The sequence below is a fragment of the Sturnus vulgaris genome, chromosome 22, assembly GCF_052056855.1.
Source record: "Sturnus vulgaris isolate bStuVul1 chromosome 22, bStuVul1.hap1, whole genome shotgun sequence".
Lineage (NCBI taxonomy): Eukaryota > Metazoa > Chordata > Aves > Passeriformes > Sturnidae > Sturnus > Sturnus vulgaris.
Genome location: NC_142264.1, coordinates 9,808,506 through 9,829,450, shown reverse-complemented (window position 1 = coordinate 9,829,450; position 20,945 = coordinate 9,808,506). Strand labels below are relative to the sequence as shown.

The window sequence follows — 20,945 nt, the reverse complement described above, 5'->3', positions numbered from 1 at the left end:
TTCAGTCAGTTATAAAATGAGCAGGTTGTGGTTGCATAAGTGGGATGGGAGCATGTGGCTAAGGCAGCAGGAAATGCTCTGGGAAATGTTTTCTGGAGCAGCTGACATGGAGGAGGATGAGGGGAGGATGAAGGCTGCTGCAGCCCAGCCTCTGTGTGAGAGGAGGGAGGGAACTGTGGAGACTGGAAAGAACAAGGGGATTCCCAGGTCACTGATGTCTGCTGGGGGAAGGAGCCTTCAGCTCACCCTCGCTCCAGGGAGAGGTCCTAGGCTGGGGGGAAGATCCAAGATCTGGATCCTGGGTTTCTGCACTGGAGCGAGCCAGGGAATGATGCTCTGGTGGGGGAGCTGCACAATGTCCTGCACTAAACCTGATCCTGGCATCTCCCCTGCTCTGAGAGACCAGGGCAGGGGTCTGGACTTCCCTGGGCCTGGCCAAGCCCCAGCACCCCAAAGCCCAGCTCCAGGTGCCTCTGCAACACCCCAAAACCCTGCTCCACACCAGCACAGCCTCCCAGCCATGCTCCTTAAACCAAACACTCCAGCACTCCAAATCCTCACAGCACCCCAATGCTGTGCCCCAGGAGTGCCCCAGCCACTCTGGAGTCCTAAAACCTTGCTCCAGGTCTTCACACAGCACCCTAGAACTGGACTGCATAGACCTCCAGCATCCCAAAACCCTGCTCCGTTCCCCCTCCAAAACCTGGCTCTGGATCCTACAGCACTCCAGAGTTTTGCTCCAGCCTCCATGAACCCCCAAAACCTGCCTTGCGACTCCCCCAGAACCCCAAAGCCTTACTCTATGCCCCCCCTCAGCACCCCAAAACCTGCCTGAGTGGCCCAGGAGCACCACCCAGACCTGCCTCCAGGTGCCCCTGGAGCACCCCGGAACTGGATTGCTTGGCCGCAGCACGCAGAGCCTGTCCCCTGCCATGGCAGCGCCCCGTGCCCGCCGTGTGCCCACCCCGAATCCCCGCTCCGCCATCGCCCCCGTCCCCCCGCGCCTCCTTTCCCGCGCTGCGCCGCGCGAGACTTCCCGCCAGCCCCTCCGCGGGGGCGGGGCTATGCTAATTAGGAGCAGTGGGTATGCAAATCCGGCGGGCACCGACGCACGGCCGGAGCGGACGCGGCGATCGGTGAGTGCCGGGACCGGGAATGGGAATGGGGCTGAGGCTGAGGCTGAGGCTGAGGCTGAGGCTGAGGCTGAGGCTGAGGCTGAGAGCCGACACCGGAGCTGGGTCGTCTGCCCCTCCTCCCGTACCCGACCTCGGCCGCGTGCAAGGCTGCTGGGGAATGGCTCCAGGGACGAGGCCCGGCCGCGCTTGGGTGCAGGCAGGGAGGGCAGCCTCGGGCAGCAAGCAAGCACGAACCCAGGTTTTACTCAGTTTTGCTCGGTTTTTGCTCGGTAGCCGTGGCAACGGCGGGGGACGCAGAGAGCAGCGTGTGATGCTGCGAGCTGGCGCCGGTCCCGAGCTGCCGCCTGTCCTGGGGTGTAATTCCAGACCCCTGAGCATCCCCGTTCCCATCCTGGAGCGGGAAACCTGCCCTAACAGCTTGATCTTCGTAGGTAGCTCTTAATTAACCCTGTAATAGCTTGGCCTTCGTTAGTGCCTCTTAATTAACTCATAGCTCCTGGGGAGCTCCACTTTCCTAGAACACCCCGGTCCATCCCCAGCTGGGATTTGAGGAGCTTGCATGTCTCTGGGATTTGGCTGAATAGTTGTGCTCACGTCTGAGGCCACGTGTGCCTGTGTGTGCTGAAATGCTGGGACGCCTCTTGTTGCCAAGATGAGACGAGAGGGAACAAACGCTCCCAGCTTGTGCGGGGCTGTCGGGAGCCGGAGCAGCGCCGGGTCTGGCTCCAGCCCGACCCCGAAAATTGTCCCGTCGGCGCCGGTGCCAAGGGCCGGCGTGTGCCGGGTTCTCCCTTGGGAAGCCGCTTCCCGTCCCTCGAGAGCAGCGATGGCCCCGGACAGTGCCGCGGGCACGGGCTGGGCACCGCTGCGGGTTCGGGTGCTGCGGCTTTGGACCGGCCCCAGTGCCCAGGAGCAAAGGTGAAGCCGCTCTGCTGCCGACCTGTCCTTGAACTCCTCCGGCGTGCGCGGGCACAGAGTTTTACAAAGACAGGTTTGGGCCGTGGATGTTGAGGAAAGGTTTATTTGCTGTGCCGGGAGCCCTGCGGGATCTCGGGGGGAGCAGCCCCAGCCTGGGGCATAGCGGGTGGCGCAATGTCCCCATTGCCACACTCTGCAGCCCTCCCTCCCCCTTGTCCCCGGCTGTGCCACCCCGGTGCCCTCGTCCGACCGGCTGCCCTGCTTGTCCTGGACGCGGGGCTGGGAAGGAGGACCCGGCCCAGCAGCCTGGACGGGACCCACCCGTCCCGCTCTTATCTTGGCACTGCAATCCCAGCCGGTGCCGTCTCCTCCTTGCTCCAGAGCGCGGTTTTGGAGCTGTGGCCTCTATCTGTCCCTTCCAGTCAGGTGCCTCTGGTCCCACCCGGCCCCCTCCCCTCCCTCTGGTGGGATTAACTGTTTAAAGCATTTTTTGGATTCTCGAGGTGGGTTTTGTTCACTGAGCCCTTTGTTTGCCATTGCCTGGAGCCAGGCGCCTGCTGGAGCTGCCAGCTCTGCTTCACCCGGGGCTGTTCCCTTCCCTGAGTAAGGACTGGGGCGGCAGCGTTCCAAGGGCTAAAAATGACCTGCCAAGGGATGCCATGACACTGCCAGCGTGCCCGTCAGCTGCTCTGCATCCCCCACGAGCATCACCTGATGTTTTTATTCTGGGTTTTTATACGAGTAAGCCTCTAACCAAAGGGGCCTTTCCTCATTCCCAAGCAGCAGCGATTCCTTGTGGTGTGAGAGGCTCGATTCCAGCCCTGGACTGAACACAACTCCCCTTTGTTCCAAGTGTCCTGTGCCCTGGGGTGCTCTGATAGAGTTTGATTCCATATTAGAATACCTTAAGGGTCTTGAGTGTGTAAAATAGGTGAAACACCTCATATTAAAGGTTTTCGAGAAGAACTGAGCCATCTCCTGCCCAGCTCTGTTACTGGCTGGTGTTGTGGGTGCTGGTGTAAAACGTTTTCCCCTGGATCCTGTGCTGGGAGCTGGGAGCTGTGCCCCCAGAGAGGCTCTGATCCCACTCCTGCTCTGTTTGGATGCAGGCTGGGGCTCAGTGAGGTTTTCTGCCTGGGGAATCCCTCCTGGGATGGAACCAAGGCTGCTCCCCTGAGATGGGTCCTATCCTCCTCCTGCTCTGTCTCCCTAGGGAAGCTCTGCCCTGCCCAGGATACTCACAGGAATCCACCTGCTCCTTTCAGAATCCCATCTCAGCTCAGCTCTCCTCCTGCCCACCTCCCTCGGGTTCCAGTTCCCAAAAATCCATGCTCTTCAGCAGGAACTTGGCTCTGTCTCCCAGGGCACCTGAGCTGCTCTGCACAGGGTGTTTGGGGGATGTGGCCCTGTGTGAGCAGCCAGAAGTCCTTGGAGCTGCTGTGCACAAACAGTTCCTTGTTTGGGTTGTGCAGCTGTTGCTCTGCACTGCAGCTCGTCCCAGGAGAGCTCCCTTCCCACGGCCCCTTCCATCCCATCCAACATGGTGGTGGGAATTGAGCCTTCATGGAAATGTAATTCTGAATGTTCCGATCACAGAATTACTACTAGATGCAACAGAGAATAAAACATTGCTACAGAAGAAACTTCAACCATGAGATAGCTAATGATTGATTTATATGTGAATTTTGTTATCTGTGAAATCAGTTTTGCCCAACTCCACGGTTTTCTTTCAGCAGTAAGTGGCCACTGGATTTGTGTGAGAGCTTTAGAGCCCTGGGTGGTCTGGTGCCTTTCTCCTCCAGTGCCCCTACTCTTCTGTAACTGCACCTTCACACTGCAGCCATAAATATGTGACGCTGCACAGAATCATTGAATGGTTTGGGTTGGAAGGGACCTTAAAGATCACATAGAGCAGCTCTGTATCCTCTCCATACAAAAATTGTATCACACAATTTCTCAGCACTTAGGAAAACTAAAATGAATGAACGATGACCCTCTTGGGGCTCAGGAAAAGGAGCCTGCAGAGGGTGAACATGATTCTGCTGGGGGAGGTTGTCAGTGGCTGGAAATGGGGATTTCATACACAGAACTGGGAGGTTTGTGGGGAAGAGTCACTGATGCCCCTGTCAATGGGAAGGGCTGAGCTGTGACTGCTGGTGGGGGTCCTGCAGCACCCCAGGGTGCCTGGGGTAGGTGGGGTGGAGCTGCCTGGGCTGCAGCTCAAGGATGATCCTGGCATGGGACAGGGTCAGTCCTGCAGCCTGGATCCCAGCCCCTCCTCACGTGTGCCAAGAGCAGCAGCTCACCAGGGCCCTGCTGGTTTGTTTTGGTGTTTCAGAGTCTCCTTCCCTGCCAGCAGAGCCCACCATGCAGGCAGACTCTGTTCTCCACAGTGGCTACTTCCACCCCGTGCTGCGCTCCTGGCAGTGCACAGCCACCACCTTCGATGCCTCCAACCTCATCTACCCCATTTTTGTCACGTGAGTGAGCCCCAGCTCTCGGGTCAGGGATGGACCTGGCTCAGGGTGACTGGCTGGGCCCTGAGCTCTTAAACAGGTTCTGAGTTCCTGTGGACAAGTCTGGGAGAGAGGTTTTCCTCTCACACCGAGTGTTCATGTCTCTGTCCCATCCACCTCCCACAGTGACAGCCCTGATGCCGTGGAGCCAATTCCCAGCCTTCCTGGACAAGCCAGGTATGAATCCAGACCCCAGTTGCTGCTGTAGCCTATGTCTGGGGAGGGTTCAGTTATGCCCTGAGCACGAGCCAGGGGGAGGCTTCCAACCCTCTGGTTCCTGCTTTGGAGATGCCCCAGCATCAGGCAAAGTGGGAATGTTCATCCACTAAGGGAGTGGAGGGAATTATGCAGGGAATGCTGGAAAAGTGTCAGTTCTGGGAGGGGCAGCACCAGGGTCTGGCTCTGTCCCAGAGCACTCCCAGGCTGGGCTGGGCACACAGGGAGGCTGGAAGTAAACAGGGTTTCCAGCAGCAGCCAGAAAACCTCTACAAGGATGTGGGATCTGGTCCTGCATTGGATCCTTCTGGACTGGCAGCTCCCCTCTGCATCTGGTGCCACATTAGCAGGGCTTTGGGCAGGAGTGCTATGATGGGAAAGTGGGCTGGATCTGCACCAGGGACACCAAGATAAGGGAACCAAGGGCAGGGTATGCCCATCCCTCAGGGCAGTGTCCATGCCGGGCAGATAGCACTCCTGGAGCCCCAGATAAGGGCTCAGATTGTTCCTCCCAGTGTTCAGGCAACACCTCCCCTGGACTGGCAGCCACTGCCTGGTGATGCTGGATTGTCCAGGGCAGCATCCAGGGCCAGGGCAGCTCTCCCCACAGAGCACGTCTGGGTGCCTGGCAGCTGCTTCCCTTTGCCCTGCTCAGGTATGGAGTGAACAAGCTGGAGGGGATGCTGCGGCCCCTCGTCGAAGACGGCCTCAAGTGTGTGCTCATCTTTGGGGTGCCCAGCAAGGTCCACAAGGTCAGTGCACATGTGTGGAGGTGCTGGGATAGCCACAGGGCTGTCAGGGCAATGTGGGGCTGGGTGGGGGGTGGTCACACAGGAGCAGTTCAGGGTCTCTGGCTGTGATTATAGCCCAGTCCGCACAGCAGGTGGGGATGGGATATTGCAGTGACACCCAGAAAGTCCCCTGAGCTCTGCAGGTGGCCCCAAAACCTGCCCTAGCTGCCCATCTCCCTTTTCCCTCAGTTCAGGAAATGCTTCCCGGGCAGAGCTGCTGCCCCAGAGGAGCCAGTGCAAAGTGTCAGCTGTGCATGCTGAGGTGTTTCTGCCCTCACAGGATGAGAGAGGCTCTGCTGCTGATGCCGAGGGCACTCCTGCCATCCAGGCCATCAGGAAGATCTGCTCCACCTTCCCCGAGCTGCTGATTGCCTGTGATGTCTGCCTGTGCCCTTACACCTCGCACGGGCACTGTGGTGAGCACAGACTGCAGGCCTGAGCTGCACTCTGCGCCTTCTCCTGCCTCTGGGATCCTCTGGGATTTGCCATTTCCTGCTCAGGGTCTGGCCAGCTCCTACTCCAAGACTTGGCTTCCCTGTACTGGTGTAGTTGAGCTGGGTGACCTGTCCTGTGTTTTGACCACAGGGTGGGAGGCACGGGTGGTTCAGACCCTCCCTCAGGCCCGCTGAATCTGATCACCCCTCCATGTCCCCCATCTCTGCCTTCCCTTCCCTAGAGCACCCACATGCTGTGTCCAGTCCCCAGAGGGCTCCTGGTCCTTATCCACCTCCCTTAGCACATCAAGTTCCTCACTGCTGCTCTGAGCATCTCCACAGCTTGTCCCCAGAGCCACACTCCCCTGGGGACTGAAGCAGCAGCTGTCCCTCCCCTGTGTAACCCCAGCTTTGTCTCCCAGGCATCCTGCGTGAAGATGGCACCATCCAGAATGAGCTCAGCTGCCAGCGGCTGGCAGAGGTGGCGCTGGCTTATGCCAAAGCAGGTGGGGAGCCCTGGGCAGTGCCAGCCCAGTTTGGCTCTCACAGGGCTGCCCCTCTCTGGTGACAAAGCACACTGGGAGTGCTCCCCTGCCTGTTCCAGGCAGCACCTAAAGTCTCCAGTGCTTCCCAACATCCCTGTCCTGTCTGTCCCTGCAGGCTGCCACATCGTGGCTCCCTCAGACATGATGGACGGGCGCATTGCAGCCATCAAGCAGGCGCTGATCTCCAACGACCTGGGCAACAAGGTGAGCCAGGGACCTGTGTGTGCCATGGGCACGAGCCACATCCATGGAGGCTGCAGCACAGGACAGGGCAAGTGGCAGGAGGGGCACCCCCCCTTGGTGCCACGGGCATTGCCTTGCCCTGGCACACGCAGCAGGGGAATGTCCTTAGCTGGGCCCAGGCATGGTGAGGCTCCAGACCTGTGGCAGGGGAGGATAAAGCCGTGGGAGGGAATCTCTCCTGTCCCAGCACTGGGATGTGGCCCTGAACTCCCAGCCCTCACAGCCCCGCTCTGCCCTGCAGGTCTCAGTGATGAGCTACAGCGCCAAGTTTGCTTCGTGCTTCTACGGCCCCTTCAGGTGGGTCTGTCCTCAGCCAGGTGTGCCCAGCTGGGGCCAGGCTGGCTGGGAGTGCATTCCCAGGGAGTTACTTGGGAAAGGGGCTTGCCCAGAGCCTGGACTGCACGTGGGGCCCCACTGGTCACTTTGGAGCATCCTACTCCTACTTCTCCACGCAAAAAGGAGACAAATGTACCTTGCCCAGGAAAGGCTGGCTGGCGGGAAGGTCACTGAAGGGTGATCTTCCATCCCAACCTTTCACCTGCTCAGTGCTGCTGGCAAGGCAGACAGCGAGGGAGCTGCCTGCAGCTTACAGGAGCAGTCAGGAGTCACAGGAGTCAGTGCTGCCCTGCAGGATGACTTCAGGGACAAGCCTCAGCTTAGTCAGCTGTTAGACCTTGTCCCAGGAACAGCCTGGCAGGGTATCCCCAAGGAACCTGCTTTGGAAAAGAGCTTGACATGATTTTTCCCAGACTCTGGGCATGGGGAGAGCAGTGGATGTTGAAACAGCTCCCAGGGCCAGCCTGGGCCTGTAGGACCTCCCAGAGCAATCCCTGGGTGCTGGACTGCATCAGGAGTGTCCCTTTTTCTGGCTCAGTGACTCCAATGTTTGTCCTGGCCTCTCCTCGTGTTTCCTGAAGCTGTGGGTGAGGCAGAGGTTCCTTAACCCCCTGCCCTCTGCCCCTCTGCAGGGACGCAGCGCTGTCCAAACCTGCCTTTGGGGACCGGCGCTGTTACCAGCTGCCCCCGGGCGCACGGGGCCTGGCCGTGCGCGCTGTGGTGAGTGTGGGCTGTGGGGTGGGACACCCTCCGTGTGGGATGTGGGGTGGGACACCCTCAGTGTGGGCTGTGGGGTTATGGCTGTGGGGTGGGACACCTTCCATGTGGGGTGTGGGGTTATGGCTGTGGGGTGGGACACCTTCCGTGTGGGGTGTGGGGTAATGGCTGTGGGGTGGGACACCTTCCGTGTGGGGTGTGGGGTTATGGCTGTGGGGTGGGACACCTTCCGTGTGGGGTGTGGGGTTATGGCTGTAGGGTGGGACACTCTCAGTGGGGCCAGGGTGATCGCACCCCGCAGGGCTTGGGACGAGCAAGAGGTTGGGAGGCAAATGGTTAAGGGTTTTCCCCTTCCATGATCCAAAGAAACACGAGGCCCGTGAGTCTGGTCCCAGTGTGTGTCCCAGGACTGAGCACTGAGCTGTGCAGATGCTGTCCCCATGCCCTGCTGTGGATTGGGGTGTCAGGGGCAGGGACACAAAGCCATCAGCTCTCCCCAGGCACTATGTGTATGGCCAGGGGAGCATCGGCCACCTTGACCATGAGAGGCTCACAGCCTCCTGGGCAACACAGCCACCAGCTCCAAATCCTGGGACAAAACAAGCTTTTCTTGTCCCCGCGCTGCCTGGCAGGACCGGGACGTGCGGGAGGGCGCGGACATGCTGATGGTGAAGCCGGGGATGCCCTACCTGGACCTCGTGAGGGATGTCAAGGCTCGGGTGAGGACTCTGGCAGGGAGGGCTGGGGGGCAGGGCAGTGGTTCTGTGTGCGGGCAGGGCACAGCGCGGGGGCCGGGCTGTCCCCAGCGCTGACCCGCTCCCGCAGCACCCCACGCACCCGCTGGCCGTGTACCACGTCTCGGGGGAGTTCGCCATGCTGTGGCACGGCGCGCAGGCCGGCGCCTTCAGCCTGGAGGCGGCCGTGCAGGAGGCGATCACGGCCTTCAGGCGTGCAGGTGAGGCTGTGACCCCCGTATCCCCCTCTGTATCCCCCGTCTCCCCCCGGGCTGGCTCTAGCGTCTCGTCTCTCCGCAGGGGCCGACATCATCATCACCTACTTCACCCCGCAGCTGCTGCGCTGGCTGCGGGAAGCGGCGGGCCGGCACTGAGTGCGGCCACTGCGGCTGGGGCGGGATCTCCGGGCTGGGAGGGAATTCCGGGAGGGGAGGGTTTTCCGCGATGGGCGGGTTTTCCGGGATGGGAGGGCTCTCCGGGACGGGCGGTGTTTCCGGGCAGCGGCGCAGGTGGGCCCCGGCACTGCCGCACCCCCAGCCCGCAGTCCCCGCGCTCCGGGAGCTCGGCCCGGCGAGCGCCGGGACCGCCCCGCACCTCCGGGACCCGCGGGGACACCGCGAGTGTGCACCTGCCTTCCACCCGGACACCCCGGCCGTGCCCCGGATCCCCAGCCCGGATCGAGCTCCGGTGCCCCAGCTCGCCCCGTCCGCAGCACCCACGTGGGGAGTGGCACTGCCCCGGCCTGGCAGACTTTGCCCCTGGCACTCGGAGCTGGGTTTGCCCTCCCTGCCGCGTTCCATGCTGACCCCGGAGGGGCCCTGAGCTCCGCCGGAGGGACACCGACGCTGGTGCTGAGGTGCACAAAGGGCTGGGGTGCCCGCAGCGCTGTGATGTGAGTGGCACCGCGGGGCTGGGCTGTGTCCCCGGGCGCTGCTGAGGCCATGCTCCGGCTGCGCCTGCTGACCTGGGACGTGAAGGACACGCTGCTGCGGCTGCGGCAGCCCGTGGGCCAGAGCTACGCGGCCGAGGCCCGGGCCCAGGGGCTGCAGGTGCAGCCCGAGGCTCTGGGGCGCTCCTTCAGGGAGGTGTACGGAGCCCAGAGCCGGCGCTTCCCCAACTACGGCCACGGCCAGGGGCTCAGCTCCCGGCAGTGGTGGCTGGATGTTGTCAAGCAGAGCTTCAGGCTGTCGGGCGTGCAGGACGAGGCAGCCCTGACGAAGCTGGCAGAAAAGCTCTACCGCGACTACTGCAGCTCCCACACCTGGGAGCTGCTGCCGGGAGCCGCCGAGACCCTGGGCCGGTGCCGCCAGCTCGGCTTCCGCATGGGAGTGGTGTCCAACTTCGACAGCCGGCTGGAAGTCATCCTCTCACGGTGCAACCTGCGGCACCACTTCGAGTTCGTGCTCACCTCCGAGGCCGCGGGTTTCGCCAAGCCGGACGGGAGGATCTTCGAGCAGGCGCTGCGGCTCGGCGGGGCCCGGCCCGAGCAGGCGGCTCACATCGGCGATGACTACAGCCGGGATTACCGGGCAGCCCGGGCCGCGGGCATGCACAGCTTCCTGCTGCGGGCGGCCGGGCACGGCGACGGGCCAGAGGTGCCCCCCGAGCACGTCCTGCCCACGCTCAGCCACCTCCTGGCTCGCATCGAGAAGGAGTAGCTGCGGTTCGGAGGGGTCCAGCGCTGCTGCCCAGTGCTGAGCTGTTCTGACTGAGATTTCCTACTGCCAGGTGGGCAGGGAAGAAAAGCAGCAAGTCTGAGCTGCCTATGGAGCAGGAGGAGTGTTCATGCAATAAAACATTTCTGATGCCCAGCAGTGGAGCAGATGTGTTTCATGGCTCTAAAAACACCACAGAAGAGGGCCAGCTGTGGTGTCTTCCCCTAAGAGGGCTGTGACTGGGTCACTCCAGAGGCTCATTCTGGCAGGAGATGGAAGCAGATACTGAGATTTATCCCCTCCCAGTCAAGCATCCCCCAGTGTAAGTGCTGGCCCTGTCTCAGGGAAGGTTTGCCCACACAGAGCACCCATGACACCTCTGCCCGGGCCCTGCACCCACAGTGTACCCCAGCTTTGCCACCTCACCAACATCTCCCCCTTCCCAACAGCAGTAGGCAGGCATGAGCTGCCTGCAGATCTCTTGCTGTGGGCAAAAGAGTCTGGAGCTGCCAATTTCACTTAATGAATTGCCAATTAACTTTACTGATTTGGGTAGTGAGAAATAAAGATGACCCTTTAAAGATGATTTTAAACCCCTGTCTCTGGCTCAACTTCAGGCCTACACCTCTCCTTCCTGCCTGCTGCCAGCAGCTCCCCGTGTTTGCACCACATTACACTCAAACCCCACTCCCTTGGGACACTCAGTTTTGGTTTCTGCTGCTCTTTGCTTGTTCCTCTGCTTGGATATGGCCACAGCCCCTCAGCAGTGCCCTTGTCCCAGCATGGTTCCTCCACAGGGGACAGCCCCCTGCACTGTCCCTGCTCTGCAATGGGGTAGCTCCTCCCAAAAGCGCCTCCAGCTTCCCAATCAGGGAATCACAGAATCATTTAGATTGGAAAAGACCTTTAGATCGAGCTGTTCCCCCAACGCTGCCTAGGCCACCATTAAACCATGTCCTCAAGTGCCACATCCACAACGCCTTTTAAACCCCTCCAAGGATGGTGACTCCATCACTGTCTTGGGCAGCCTGTTCCAGGGCCTGACAACCCTTTCAGTGAAGAAATTTTCTCCACTATCCAACCTAGACCTCTCCTGGCACAACTTGAAGCCGTTTCCTCTTGTCCTTTCACTGTTCTTTGGGAGCAGAGCCTGACCCCTGCTGGCTCCACCCTCCTGTCAAGGAGTTGTAGAGTACGGTATGTCCCTTTCCACAGGCCTCCTCCCTACATATCTCTCACCACTTCTCCTCTTTTCTCCAGCCCACCAGCAGACTGGAAAGCTGCCTTTGGTGGGGCAGAAATCAAACAATTCACCTAGGAGCAGCTGGCCCAGCCAGGCATTCTCAGACCCCTCACCCCAGCACAGGGTGTAGGCTCCAGGACGAGAGAAAAGCTGCAGAAAACACGCGAGGAACAGGTGTAGTGTGAAGGCAAGTGTTGTCTGGAGGCCCCTGGACACAGCCACAGCCCTGCCCAGGCTCCTTTCCCCCCGGGCACACAGTCACACACGGCCACACCCCGCTCATGGGAGGAGCGAGATGCTCTGGTGTGCCACGGCAAAGACGGGGTAGACGGGCTCCAGGAAGGCCTGGCGGTGGGAGAAGAGGATGGCGCAGGAGTCGGGGTCGTAGAAGAGCAGCTCCCCCCCAGCAAAGTCCAGCAGGACCCCGATCTCTGCCGGGGCCTTGATCAGCTCCACGGGCTGGGGCTGCCCCGCGTGCAGGAACCGGAATTCTTTGTCATAGCGTGAGAACACCCAGGAGGCAGCATTGAAGCCCAGGCGGCCTTCGTTGGCTGAGCCCTTCCTGGGCACGGAGCTGTAGCAAACTCCCAGCTTGTAGGCACAGCTCTGCTCCACACTGACCTTCCAGGCACAGACCCCTGAGTGGAAAGGTGCAGTGGCCAAAGCGTTGGGCCAGTGGTCAAACCGCTCGGGGCAGTCCAAGTCCACTTTTGCTTTCTTGGGCCTGAAGGTCAGGGTTCTCTTGTCTTCTGACAGGCTGAGGTGGGGGCTTAGGGTTTTCTCATCGATGTGAATCTCCTGTGAGCCTGCAAGAGAAGCCACGTGGTGAGCACCGACTCAGTGACCACCACCTGAGGTAGCAGTCATGGCCATGAGAAACACAAGCACAACCAATCCCTCTTCACACATGGCTCCTGGAGCCCCCATCTGCTCCCCAGGGCGACAGTGCTGGGCGCCACAGCTTCTCCTCTCAGCCAGGGCCACAACAAGGCAGAGACTCACCAAAGCCCAGACTCACCAGACACCTCTCCACCCTGCACTAAAGGCCCTGCTCATCTTCCTCTGACCTTGGCCTGACTCCCCATAAAACAGAACTCAGCAGGTTTGATTCACCCCACTTTTGAGAGAGATCCAAACTTAGTTCCTGTCCTTTCCCACCCCCACAGTGGGTGAGCAGGATCTGGCTGCTCCTCCCCCAGCCAGGGGAGCCAAGAGCCTCGAAAGACTGGGAGGGTTGTGTGCAGAAAACCTGCAAAGCCGGAAAAACAGGACTGGAGAGGGCAAGGAAATCTTTTTCCTGCTACAGTGCCCCAGGTGTTGATCAACCCACCCTGAGGGAGCAGTGTGGGGAGGTGGCACCAGGCTTAGAGCTGAGTATGGCTGTGACTGGATCTGGCTTTGCTGTGAAAGAAGAGGGTGCTCAGCTGCACAACCCAGCCAGTAGCAGCCCAGGCTGGCCAGAGGACATGGCACCCACTGTGGGTCTGCACCACCTCAAAATCATGGAATCACAGGACTGTCAAGGTTGGAAAACACCATCATGGTGCCCTGCCCTGGCTGCATGCCCTGAGACCCCTCTGTGGGTCTGCAGGCTGTGGAACTGCACAAGTGTGTCCTTCAGTCCCCACATTCGTGAAGCAGGGATGAGGCTGATGCCCAGCAGACCCAGTTCCTGCCAGCAGGTGCCCCTCCTTTCCCTGCCTTCCACCCTCACTTTATTTTAGCTCTTAAACCACCATGAAGACAGGGCTGGAGGGGTGACTCAGTGGCTCTCCCATCCCTGCTAGCAGCTCTACCCTGTCACACCAGTGCCAGCCATTGCCCAACAGCCTCTGCTCAGCATCCAGCACACAGCACCATGAGCCCTTACAGAACCAAAGGATGACCTCAGCAGGCTCATCCCAGAGCCCAGCCCACTCAGGACCCGGGTCAGCATCTCTCTAAGAGCAAACAGCACCCAGCAGCAGCAACAATGCTCCAGGTTTTCCTCGGGCTGCACCTGCCCAGGTGCTCCCTGGCAGATGAACCAAGGCTCAATTATCCCTTTGCAAATCAGTGCCACACACCTGTGCATGTAAGGTAGGAGTTATTGCAAGAGTGAGCCCAAAGAGGAGCTGAAGCCAGCATTTCCTTCATCAGCATCTGCCAGCCTCATTCATCTGATGATTTATTTCCCCACAGAGCAGCCAAACCTGAGCTCTCCACGGGGTTCTGGGGCTGCCCACGCTGCTGGTGTGCAGGGCAGCTTTCCAGGAAGCCAAATGCTGCTCTGAATTCATAGAAAACAGAGCAGCACCAGACTTTATCTTCCTCTGGCAGAAGGAGGGCACTAAACCTCCTGTTGTGCAACACACAGCTAACCAAGGGCTGCAGCCTGGTGGTCCAAGCATGGAAACACCAGCCCAGTGACACTCACGTTGCTTTGCTGTGGAACTGCAGTTCCAGAGGAGCATCTGAGGGAGGGGAAGTGCTGCCGAAGTAACATCAGAGTAACTTGGGTCAGGAAATTTTGCCCCTCACACAAGTCTTTTGTCATGATTAAATCTGGATTTTCACATATAATTCTGATGAATGATTCCACTGGGAATTCATCTTGCCCCCAGGTCTATTTTCTTTGTATCCACCAGGGTGGCCTTGGGACATAAGGGATACTAGGACAATAAATTCCCATGGTTAACAGCTCTGGGAAGCACATTTGTGTGAGCTGCAGCACATCTGACGGCTTTTAAAAATCCTAGTTCCCATGAACCAAGATCCCTCCCAAAACGGTGCCAGGAGATTTACATCATCTCGTGGTGTAAGGAAGAAACTGCCAAACCCAAAGAGAAGTGATACAGAAGCCTGGATGCCAGGTGAAGGCATCAAATGAATAATATTTATTTTTGAGAGTGAAATGGAGGCCCTTTTGCAGCTGCTAAGTTTTTTAGAGCCTATGGAGTGAGCCATCAAGGCTTGGAATCTTCCATTTTCAAGCAAATAAACAAGACAGCCACTTGCTCACCTGCCTTTGGGAGAACTGACCACAGAGTGACACTTCACATTACTGTGTCTTAAGGCAAGCTCAGACCACTGCTGTTAATATTAAATCTTTAAGGCTTGGTCCAGGGTGGCCTGTGGACTGATGACATCCACAAGGATACACCAGGCATCCTCAGCATACAGTAATGACCTGTGAAATGTAATCACATACTCAAAAAAAAACCAAACCCAGAATTAAATTCTTGTGCAGTAAGTGTATGTGCACACCCACCACAAGAATTGAATGCCTTAAAGTCATTACATTTCACAAGGATACTGTTGGGAGGAGAATCTTTACAAAAACCCTGTCACAACAAAGAAAATTAGGGAAAGGTTTCCTGCTTGACTCCTCCATGGCTCTGAACATTGAGAACTTGCTCGACTGATTCTTTCAGGAAGAATTTCTTCACTGAATGGGCTGTTAAATACTGGAAGGGAGTGCCCAGGGAAATGGTGGAATGACAGTCCCTGGAGGTGTCCAAGGCATGACTGAATGTGGCAGTCAGTGCTCTGGGCTGGGTGACAAGGTGGTGATCACAGGTTGGATTGGATGGTCTTAGAGGTCTTTTCCAACCTGAACAATTCTGAGATTCTGTGATACTGTCAGTGCACCACTGCAGGGGCTGGCATAAAATCACAGAGTGATTTCGGTCAGAAGGGACCCTAAAGATCACCTAGTCCCAACCCCCTGCAGGGACATTTCCCCAACTGCCAGCACTCACAGATTCCAAAGAGGGAAATTAATCACAAAGGGAGAGCAGCACCAGAGTTTGCAGGAGATAAACACATGATGGTAGTGCTTGATAAGCATGGACTCTCAAGCTAGTACTTAAAACCATGACAGCAATAAAAGTCTGAAGTGCAGAACCTGGAGATGGGCCTGGAAACAGGGAAAAACTGGACACAGGGAAAAAGTGGACAGCTCATCAGAATCACAGCAAGATAAGCAGAAATCAGAAGTTTGTATAGAAGCTTTGGAAAAACCACCTTAGGGATTGTTCACAAGGCAAATTACGAAAGATACTGCCATATCTGAGAAACAAAAAATGCATTTGAAACACTCTAACAACAGACTGAAAGCCAGAGTAAAAGCAAACATTTCACAACCAGCCATTCAAGCACATCACAGCCAGAGGAAAAACTTCCTTCCCTGCTTAACACAGCCAGCACCAACCAGGTAAACCAGTCCTAGAGCCTGTCAATGGCCTGGCAAATGCTTCCAGTGCAGCCTCAGCTGTACAGCAGGAGCTGAGCCAGAGTACAAACACCTCTAGAACCACCAGCTCGTGCAGAGCCACAACCCCTGCTTGTGATCAGAACACTGCTCCATCTACTCACTGCTCCCTGCACTGGGCAGCCTCAGACACCCCACAGGTGAAATCACCCTCTCAAAGCCCCCAGCAGCCCAATGCCAAACATTGTGAACAGAGATTTCTGTGACAGTCCCACAGCAGCATCAGCTTCACTGCTGTCACCCAGAGACCCAGGAAACAGCAAAAGAAACCACACAACATTAAAGCCACAGAGCTGATAAACACACAGTCTTTTCAAACTCCAGTTCGCCCCTGAGCCACAACCTGCAATGGGGGAGCCACCATTGCACCCCCTACACCTCCCACAGCTGCTGCTGCCTCCCTGAATGGGCTCCAAGAAACAAGCAGGGGCCGGGAGAGCAGAGGGGCAGGACACAGCACAAGGAAGTTTGTACACAACATGAGGGTGTTTCTCTGGGCACAAGATGAGTGAGGGTGAAGGATCCCTGGAGCATGCGAGATCTGAGTGAGACACTCACCTGTGAGGCAGCAGAGCACAGCACAGGCCCACAGTCGATGCAGCAGTGGACTCTGAACACAGGTCTGATTAAAGTTTAACTTCAGGGACTCCTGTGGCTCCAAGATTCCCTCCGCCACCTCCGTCCTAGCAAAGGAGTTGTTTGAAAATACAATGATTTATTGTGCTGGGAGGTGTTTCAAAGACCATGAGGAGGGGTGACAGATGTCAAAGAGGAGCTCTGGCTGCAGAGAGACCACAGCAGGGGTGTCTGGGCCAGCTCTCACCCTGAGTGATACTTTCGGTTGGCTCTGCTTACAGTTTCTTGTGAAAGGGCTGCAGTGTTGTAAAACACATCCCAGCAGCCTGAGTCAACACTCCTCACTCAGCAGACACAGGGTAAACAAATGTGTCTGAGAGCAGCCATCAGGGTACCAGGGGAGCACAATGAACAGGCACAGAATCAGATTTCCCTCTATTGCCAGAGCCCCATGACCTGGGCACAGAGCAAGCCAGGACACCAGGTTTCACCCAGCACAGAGTCAGGGGTTTGCTGGCTCCTGTGGCCTGCAGCAATCACAGAACTCCTGTTTGTGAGGACAGGCTGTGGCACTGGCTGCTGGGCATGTGCTGTGGCACATTCCATGCTCTCCACAGGCACAAATACCCCCATAGGCCCTCTGGGCAGCACAGTGCAGCCAGGGCCAGCACCGTCACAGCAGCCACAGAAATAAATGACTTAAATAAAATTAAATAGATTAAATAAAAACGCAGCCACCAAGGTGCTTCCTCAGGAAGGGCAGCCCAGTGTCACTGATAGAGCTGTTGGGGACACTGAGACTTGCACCTGGCTTAGCCTGCCCATGCAGAGCAGGGGAAATGATGTGCCAGCCACCCCCAGCACAGAGCACAGACCACCCCACCTCCTGCCAACAGCCTGGCACAGGCCTGCCCCAGCAAGCCCTGTGGTTTTCTAAGGAGCTGCAGAAGTTCTCCCATAAGCAAGGACTGCTGATCTGGCAAAGCACATGGAGCATCTCCAGGTGCAGCACAGCACATGGCATCTCTGTGCTTGTCCACAACAGAAGCAGCACGAGGGACAAAGGAGGTGTCATGGGGTGCCTGAGCAGCAGAGGAGCTGTGGGGATGCAGGTGTGGAGCAGGAGCAGGGAAAGCTTGGAGTAGGGTCAGAGAAAGGACCAGGAGTAGCTGAGTACTGACCTCTCGAAGATCTCTTGTTCTGCACGCTGGAGACAAGGAGAGGAAGAGTCATCACACAGCTTAAATCCCCACAGAAGACACCCCAAACACAGCAACACAGGACCTGGGGAGCAGTGTTGCCCTGCCTGCCCCAGAGAAGCCACCCCTCAACCCAACCCCAGCCCTGGAGAGCAGGAGCATCCAACATCCATTCTCTTCAGCTGCAGCACTTCCTGACTCAGAAAATGACTGGGAATGGCTGAAGGCCATACACTGCACGTGTGGCTGGGGCACTGTCTGCTGTTCCCTCTCTGTCCCCACCCCACTAGGGCAGGCTGCAGGAACAGCCTGTGCTCCCAGCAAACAACTCCAGCAGAGGGAGGTTGCAGAGAGACTAAGCCAAGAGTCAGGTCAGTCTCACTTGTTTCTGTACCTGCTGGGCATGAGGCACTCTCAAGGTACAGCAAAGTGATAAGGAAATACCTGATCCCTGCTCAAATCCAAGCAGTGCTCTTTGCATGCCTTCAGCTTTCCTGTGGCATGGCATGTGTTGATTCCAGACAGGCACAAGTACCAACACCAAAAACCCAACGAACCCCTAATTCCCTTCCAGAAGGAGAAACTGAGGGTGTGGCTATTCTCTGCCACAGGCAGCTGATGGATCCTGCTCTCCAACCTCTCCTCTTTATGGTGCAGCTACAGCCCAGCACACCAAGGTGCTGAGGCAGCACAGGAACTGCCTTTCCCACCAAAGGAACATCTGCCCTCTTTCCATGGGATTGGGTCTGTTTTCCAAGCTGAGCTCCTGTTCCCTTCCTCACAAATTTACACATGAAGCACAGGCTGAGCATGGTGGTGGCAAGGCAGAGGTAATGCTCTCATCTAAAATGAGAGGAATCACTTGGGTGAACCCAGATGATTCAATAACCAGAGCAGGAACTGAGCAAGGGGAAGCACAGCAAATATCCCTAACAGGGCTAAGCCAGGCAACACAGGGGACTTTCCAGAAGAGCTGCAGGTGCTCCCAAGAGTGAGTTTTGATTAAAACTAGACACTAGAAAACTAACTGTTATTAGAGCAGCTCACAAACCAGAGCTGTTCTGGCTGTGCAGCCTAAGGGCAGCTACAAGCCCAGAGCTTGGAGACTTGAACCTGGGTGGTTCTGGAGCTCACTGCAAGCAAGAGCAGGATCTGGCAGAGGAACCACCAGGAAACCACAGGGGCTTATGAGGATCAGGTCAAGGAGGTTCCCTGAGCCAGATCTGCAAATGTATGTCCTGTCCACCTCTTCCTCCCTACTGTCAGCATAGCAGCTGCTGAACACTGCATTGAAGTCCCATAACAAGAAATGCAGGTCAGCTCAGGGCTGCCTGCCTCACAGTACTCACCAGCAGGCCCTGGTCATCCAGCTTGGTGATCGTGTCCACCAGGTAGGTGCGGAGGGCACCCAGCTTGTGCAGAGCCTCTGTCCAGTGCACCTGCTGGGTGAGGATGCTCTGGTGTGCCCGCTCCTCCTCGGCGTGCACCCTCTCGAGCAGCCGCTGCTCCTCGTTCTCACAGGCCTTCCCCACGAGGAGCAGCCTCTGGATCACCAGCTCCCGCGCCGCGCTGGCCGCGCTCTGCCAGGCACGACAGGGCAGGAGCATCAGCCCTGCTCCAGCCCTGACAGGAGCCCCAGCTGCTGCTGCTGGCTCTCCTGGGGCTCAGCTATTAGTGCTACTCTGTTACTACCAAGCCCAGGCCACAGAACCTCGCACCATACCAGTCCCAAACCTGCCAGCCCCAGTACCTAAGTGACAACCTGCAAAAGACCTGAGTCCTGTCGCTCAGCAAATCTCCAGACATCCACTGTTGGTGAGAAACTGAACACCCCCAGCTGTCTCAGCCTGTTCTGTTAAGAGTCCTTCCAGTGCCTAAAGGGGCTCCAGGACAGCTGGAGAGGAACCTGGGACATGAGCCTGGAAAGGACACAGGGAATGGCTTCCCACTGCCAGAGGGCATGGATGGATGGGATATTAGGAAGGAATTGTTCCCTGGGAGGGTGGGGGGGAGGGTGGGGAGGCCCTCAGGGTGCCCAGAGAAGCTGTGGCTGACCCTGGATCCCTGGCAGTGTCCAAGGCCAGGTTGGATGGAACTTGGAGAAATGTGGGATAGTGGGAGGTGTCCCTGCCCATGGTAGAGGGTTGGAACTGGGTGGTCTTTAAGGCTCCTTCCAACCCAAACTAGTCTGGGATTCTATGATTCTATCGCTGTCCTTTGCCCTCAACCTCAGTGACAGCAAGGAACAAATAAACTCAGTAATTCTAAGGCACTAATCCTACTAGGATGTTTGATTGTTGTAGACTCACACCATTGTCTGCGCACGTTTTCTAGGCAAAATGAAACCGGAATTCCAGGCACACCCTGGCACTCCACTTCCACATCCCGATGTTTCCCACCCTCCCCCAGGAGCTGAGCATCCCTGCCGGGAATGGCGAGCAGGAAGCAGCCTCGGGCCAGCCTCGGGGACTCACCAGGACTCCCTGGTCCTTGGCCGGCAGCACCTCGTCCACGTGCCGGGCGATGGCCGCGCTCTGCAGCTGGATCCGCTCGCAGCGCTCCACCAGCTTGTTCTGGGACACGGAGCAGGAGGTGATGGGTGCGGGCCGGGACGGGCCCCGAGCCCCGGCAGCCACCCCACACCCGCACCCACAGCTCCCCTGCACCGCCCCACAGAGAGCCCCTTCCCCTGAACAGCGCCACACGTGCCAGGAGCCCCTCGCAGAGCCCCCATCCCCATGCCTGGGTGGGCCCGCACCCGCCAGGGGATCCTTTAGAGAACCCAGCTCCCCATGGGATCCACCCGCATGGCCCCACACCCTGCCAGGGACCCCACACACCCCCAGGGACCCCACACTCTACCAAGGGCACCCCAGGGCCCCCACACCCCATTCGGGACCTCCACACTCTGCCAAGGGACTCCCAGGGCCCCGCACACCCCCAGGGACCCCACACTCTACCAAGGGCACCCCAGGGCCCCGCACACCCACAGGGACCCCACACGCCCCCAGTGCCCCACACAACCCCAGGGACCCCCAGTGCCCCACACAGCCCCAGGGACCCCACACAACCTCAGGGCCCCCACACCCCATCCGGGACCTCCACACGCTGCTAGGGACCCCCAGGGTCCCCACACACCCCCAGGAACCCCACACCCCGCTAAGAGACCCCCCACGGCCGCACACACCACCAAGGACCCCACACATCCCCGGGACCTCACATCCTGCCAGGGACTCCCAGGGCCCCAAACTCCTACCGGGACCCCCCCTCACCCCCAGGAGCCCTTCCCCCCCCCACAGCCCCGCACGGCCCCGCTGCCCCCCGCCCGGGGCTGCCCTCAGCCGGGCCGGGTCCGGCGCTCACCCGCAGCCGCTCGGCCCGGGCCATGCTGTGCCCGCACCTGCCGCGGGGGCGGCGGCCCCGCCCGGCCGCGC

General features: G+C 58.4%; 3 protein-coding genes across 3 annotated transcripts; 2 read left to right on the top strand and 1 right to left on the bottom strand.

The window, feature by feature from the left end:
* Positions 1-1,027: 1,027 nt before the first annotated feature.
* ALAD (aminolevulinate dehydratase) lies at positions 1,028-9,023 on the top strand. Its single transcript, XM_014880972.2, has 12 exons — positions 1,028-1,136; positions 4,393-4,534; positions 4,697-4,747; positions 5,442-5,538; positions 5,858-5,993; positions 6,434-6,517; positions 6,672-6,760; positions 7,041-7,096; positions 7,768-7,855; positions 8,485-8,571; positions 8,678-8,807; positions 8,887-9,023. Exons 2-12 carry the CDS (start codon positions 4,422-4,424, stop codon positions 8,958-8,960), a joined length of 1,005 nt encoding a protein of 334 aa, XP_014736458.1. The 5' UTR covers positions 1,028-1,136; positions 4,393-4,421; the 3' UTR covers positions 8,961-9,023.
* A 500-nt stretch (positions 9,024-9,523) lies between these two features.
* Positions 9,524-10,400, top strand: HDHD3 (haloacid dehalogenase like hydrolase domain containing 3). Its single transcript, XM_014880980.2, has one exon. It carries the CDS (start codon positions 9,528-9,530, stop codon positions 10,242-10,244), a length of 717 nt encoding a protein of 238 aa, XP_014736466.2. The 5' UTR covers positions 9,524-9,527; the 3' UTR covers positions 10,245-10,400.
* A 1,261-nt stretch (positions 10,401-11,661) lies between these two features.
* On the bottom strand, positions 11,662-20,931 carry BSPRY (B-box and SPRY domain containing). The gene is made up of 6 exons (XM_014880971.2): positions 20,875-20,931; positions 19,986-20,084; positions 18,861-19,091; positions 17,494-17,519; positions 16,295-16,419; positions 11,662-12,290 (listed from the first exon to the last, which is right to left on the bottom strand). Exons 1-6 carry the CDS (start codon positions 20,896-20,898, stop codon positions 11,764-11,766), a joined length of 1,032 nt encoding a protein of 343 aa, XP_014736457.1. The 5' UTR covers positions 20,899-20,931; the 3' UTR covers positions 11,662-11,763.
* Positions 20,932-20,945: the final 14 nt, after the last annotated feature.

Excerpts from the sequence above, each read along its gene's own strand:
- BSPRY (XM_014880971.2), bottom strand. The coding sequence starts at position 20,898 with ATGGCCCGGGCCGAGCGGCTGCGG. Across the intron at positions 19,092-19,985 it reads CCAAGGACCAGGGAGTCCTG|AGCGCGGCCAGCGCGGCGCG; the intron begins GTGAGTCCCCGA and ends CGTGCCTGGCAG. Across the intron at positions 12,291-16,294 it reads TGTGCTCTGCTGCCTCACAG|GCTCACAGGAGATTCACATC; the intron begins GTGAGTGTCTCA and ends CTTCTCTTGCAG.
- ALAD (XM_014880972.2), top strand. The coding sequence starts at position 4,422 with ATGCAGGCAGACTCTGTTCTCCACAGTGGCTACTTCCACCCCGTGCTG. Across the intron at positions 5,539-5,857 it reads TGCCCAGCAAGGTCCACAAG|GATGAGAGAGGCTCTGCTGC; the intron begins GTCAGTGCACAT and ends CTGCCCTCACAG. Across the intron at positions 7,856-8,484 it reads GCCTGGCCGTGCGCGCTGTG|GACCGGGACGTGCGGGAGGG; the intron begins GTGAGTGTGGGC and ends GCTGCCTGGCAG.
- HDHD3 (XM_014880980.2), top strand. The coding sequence starts at position 9,528 with ATGCTCCGGCTGCGCCTGCTGACCTGGGACGTGAAGGACACGCTGCTG.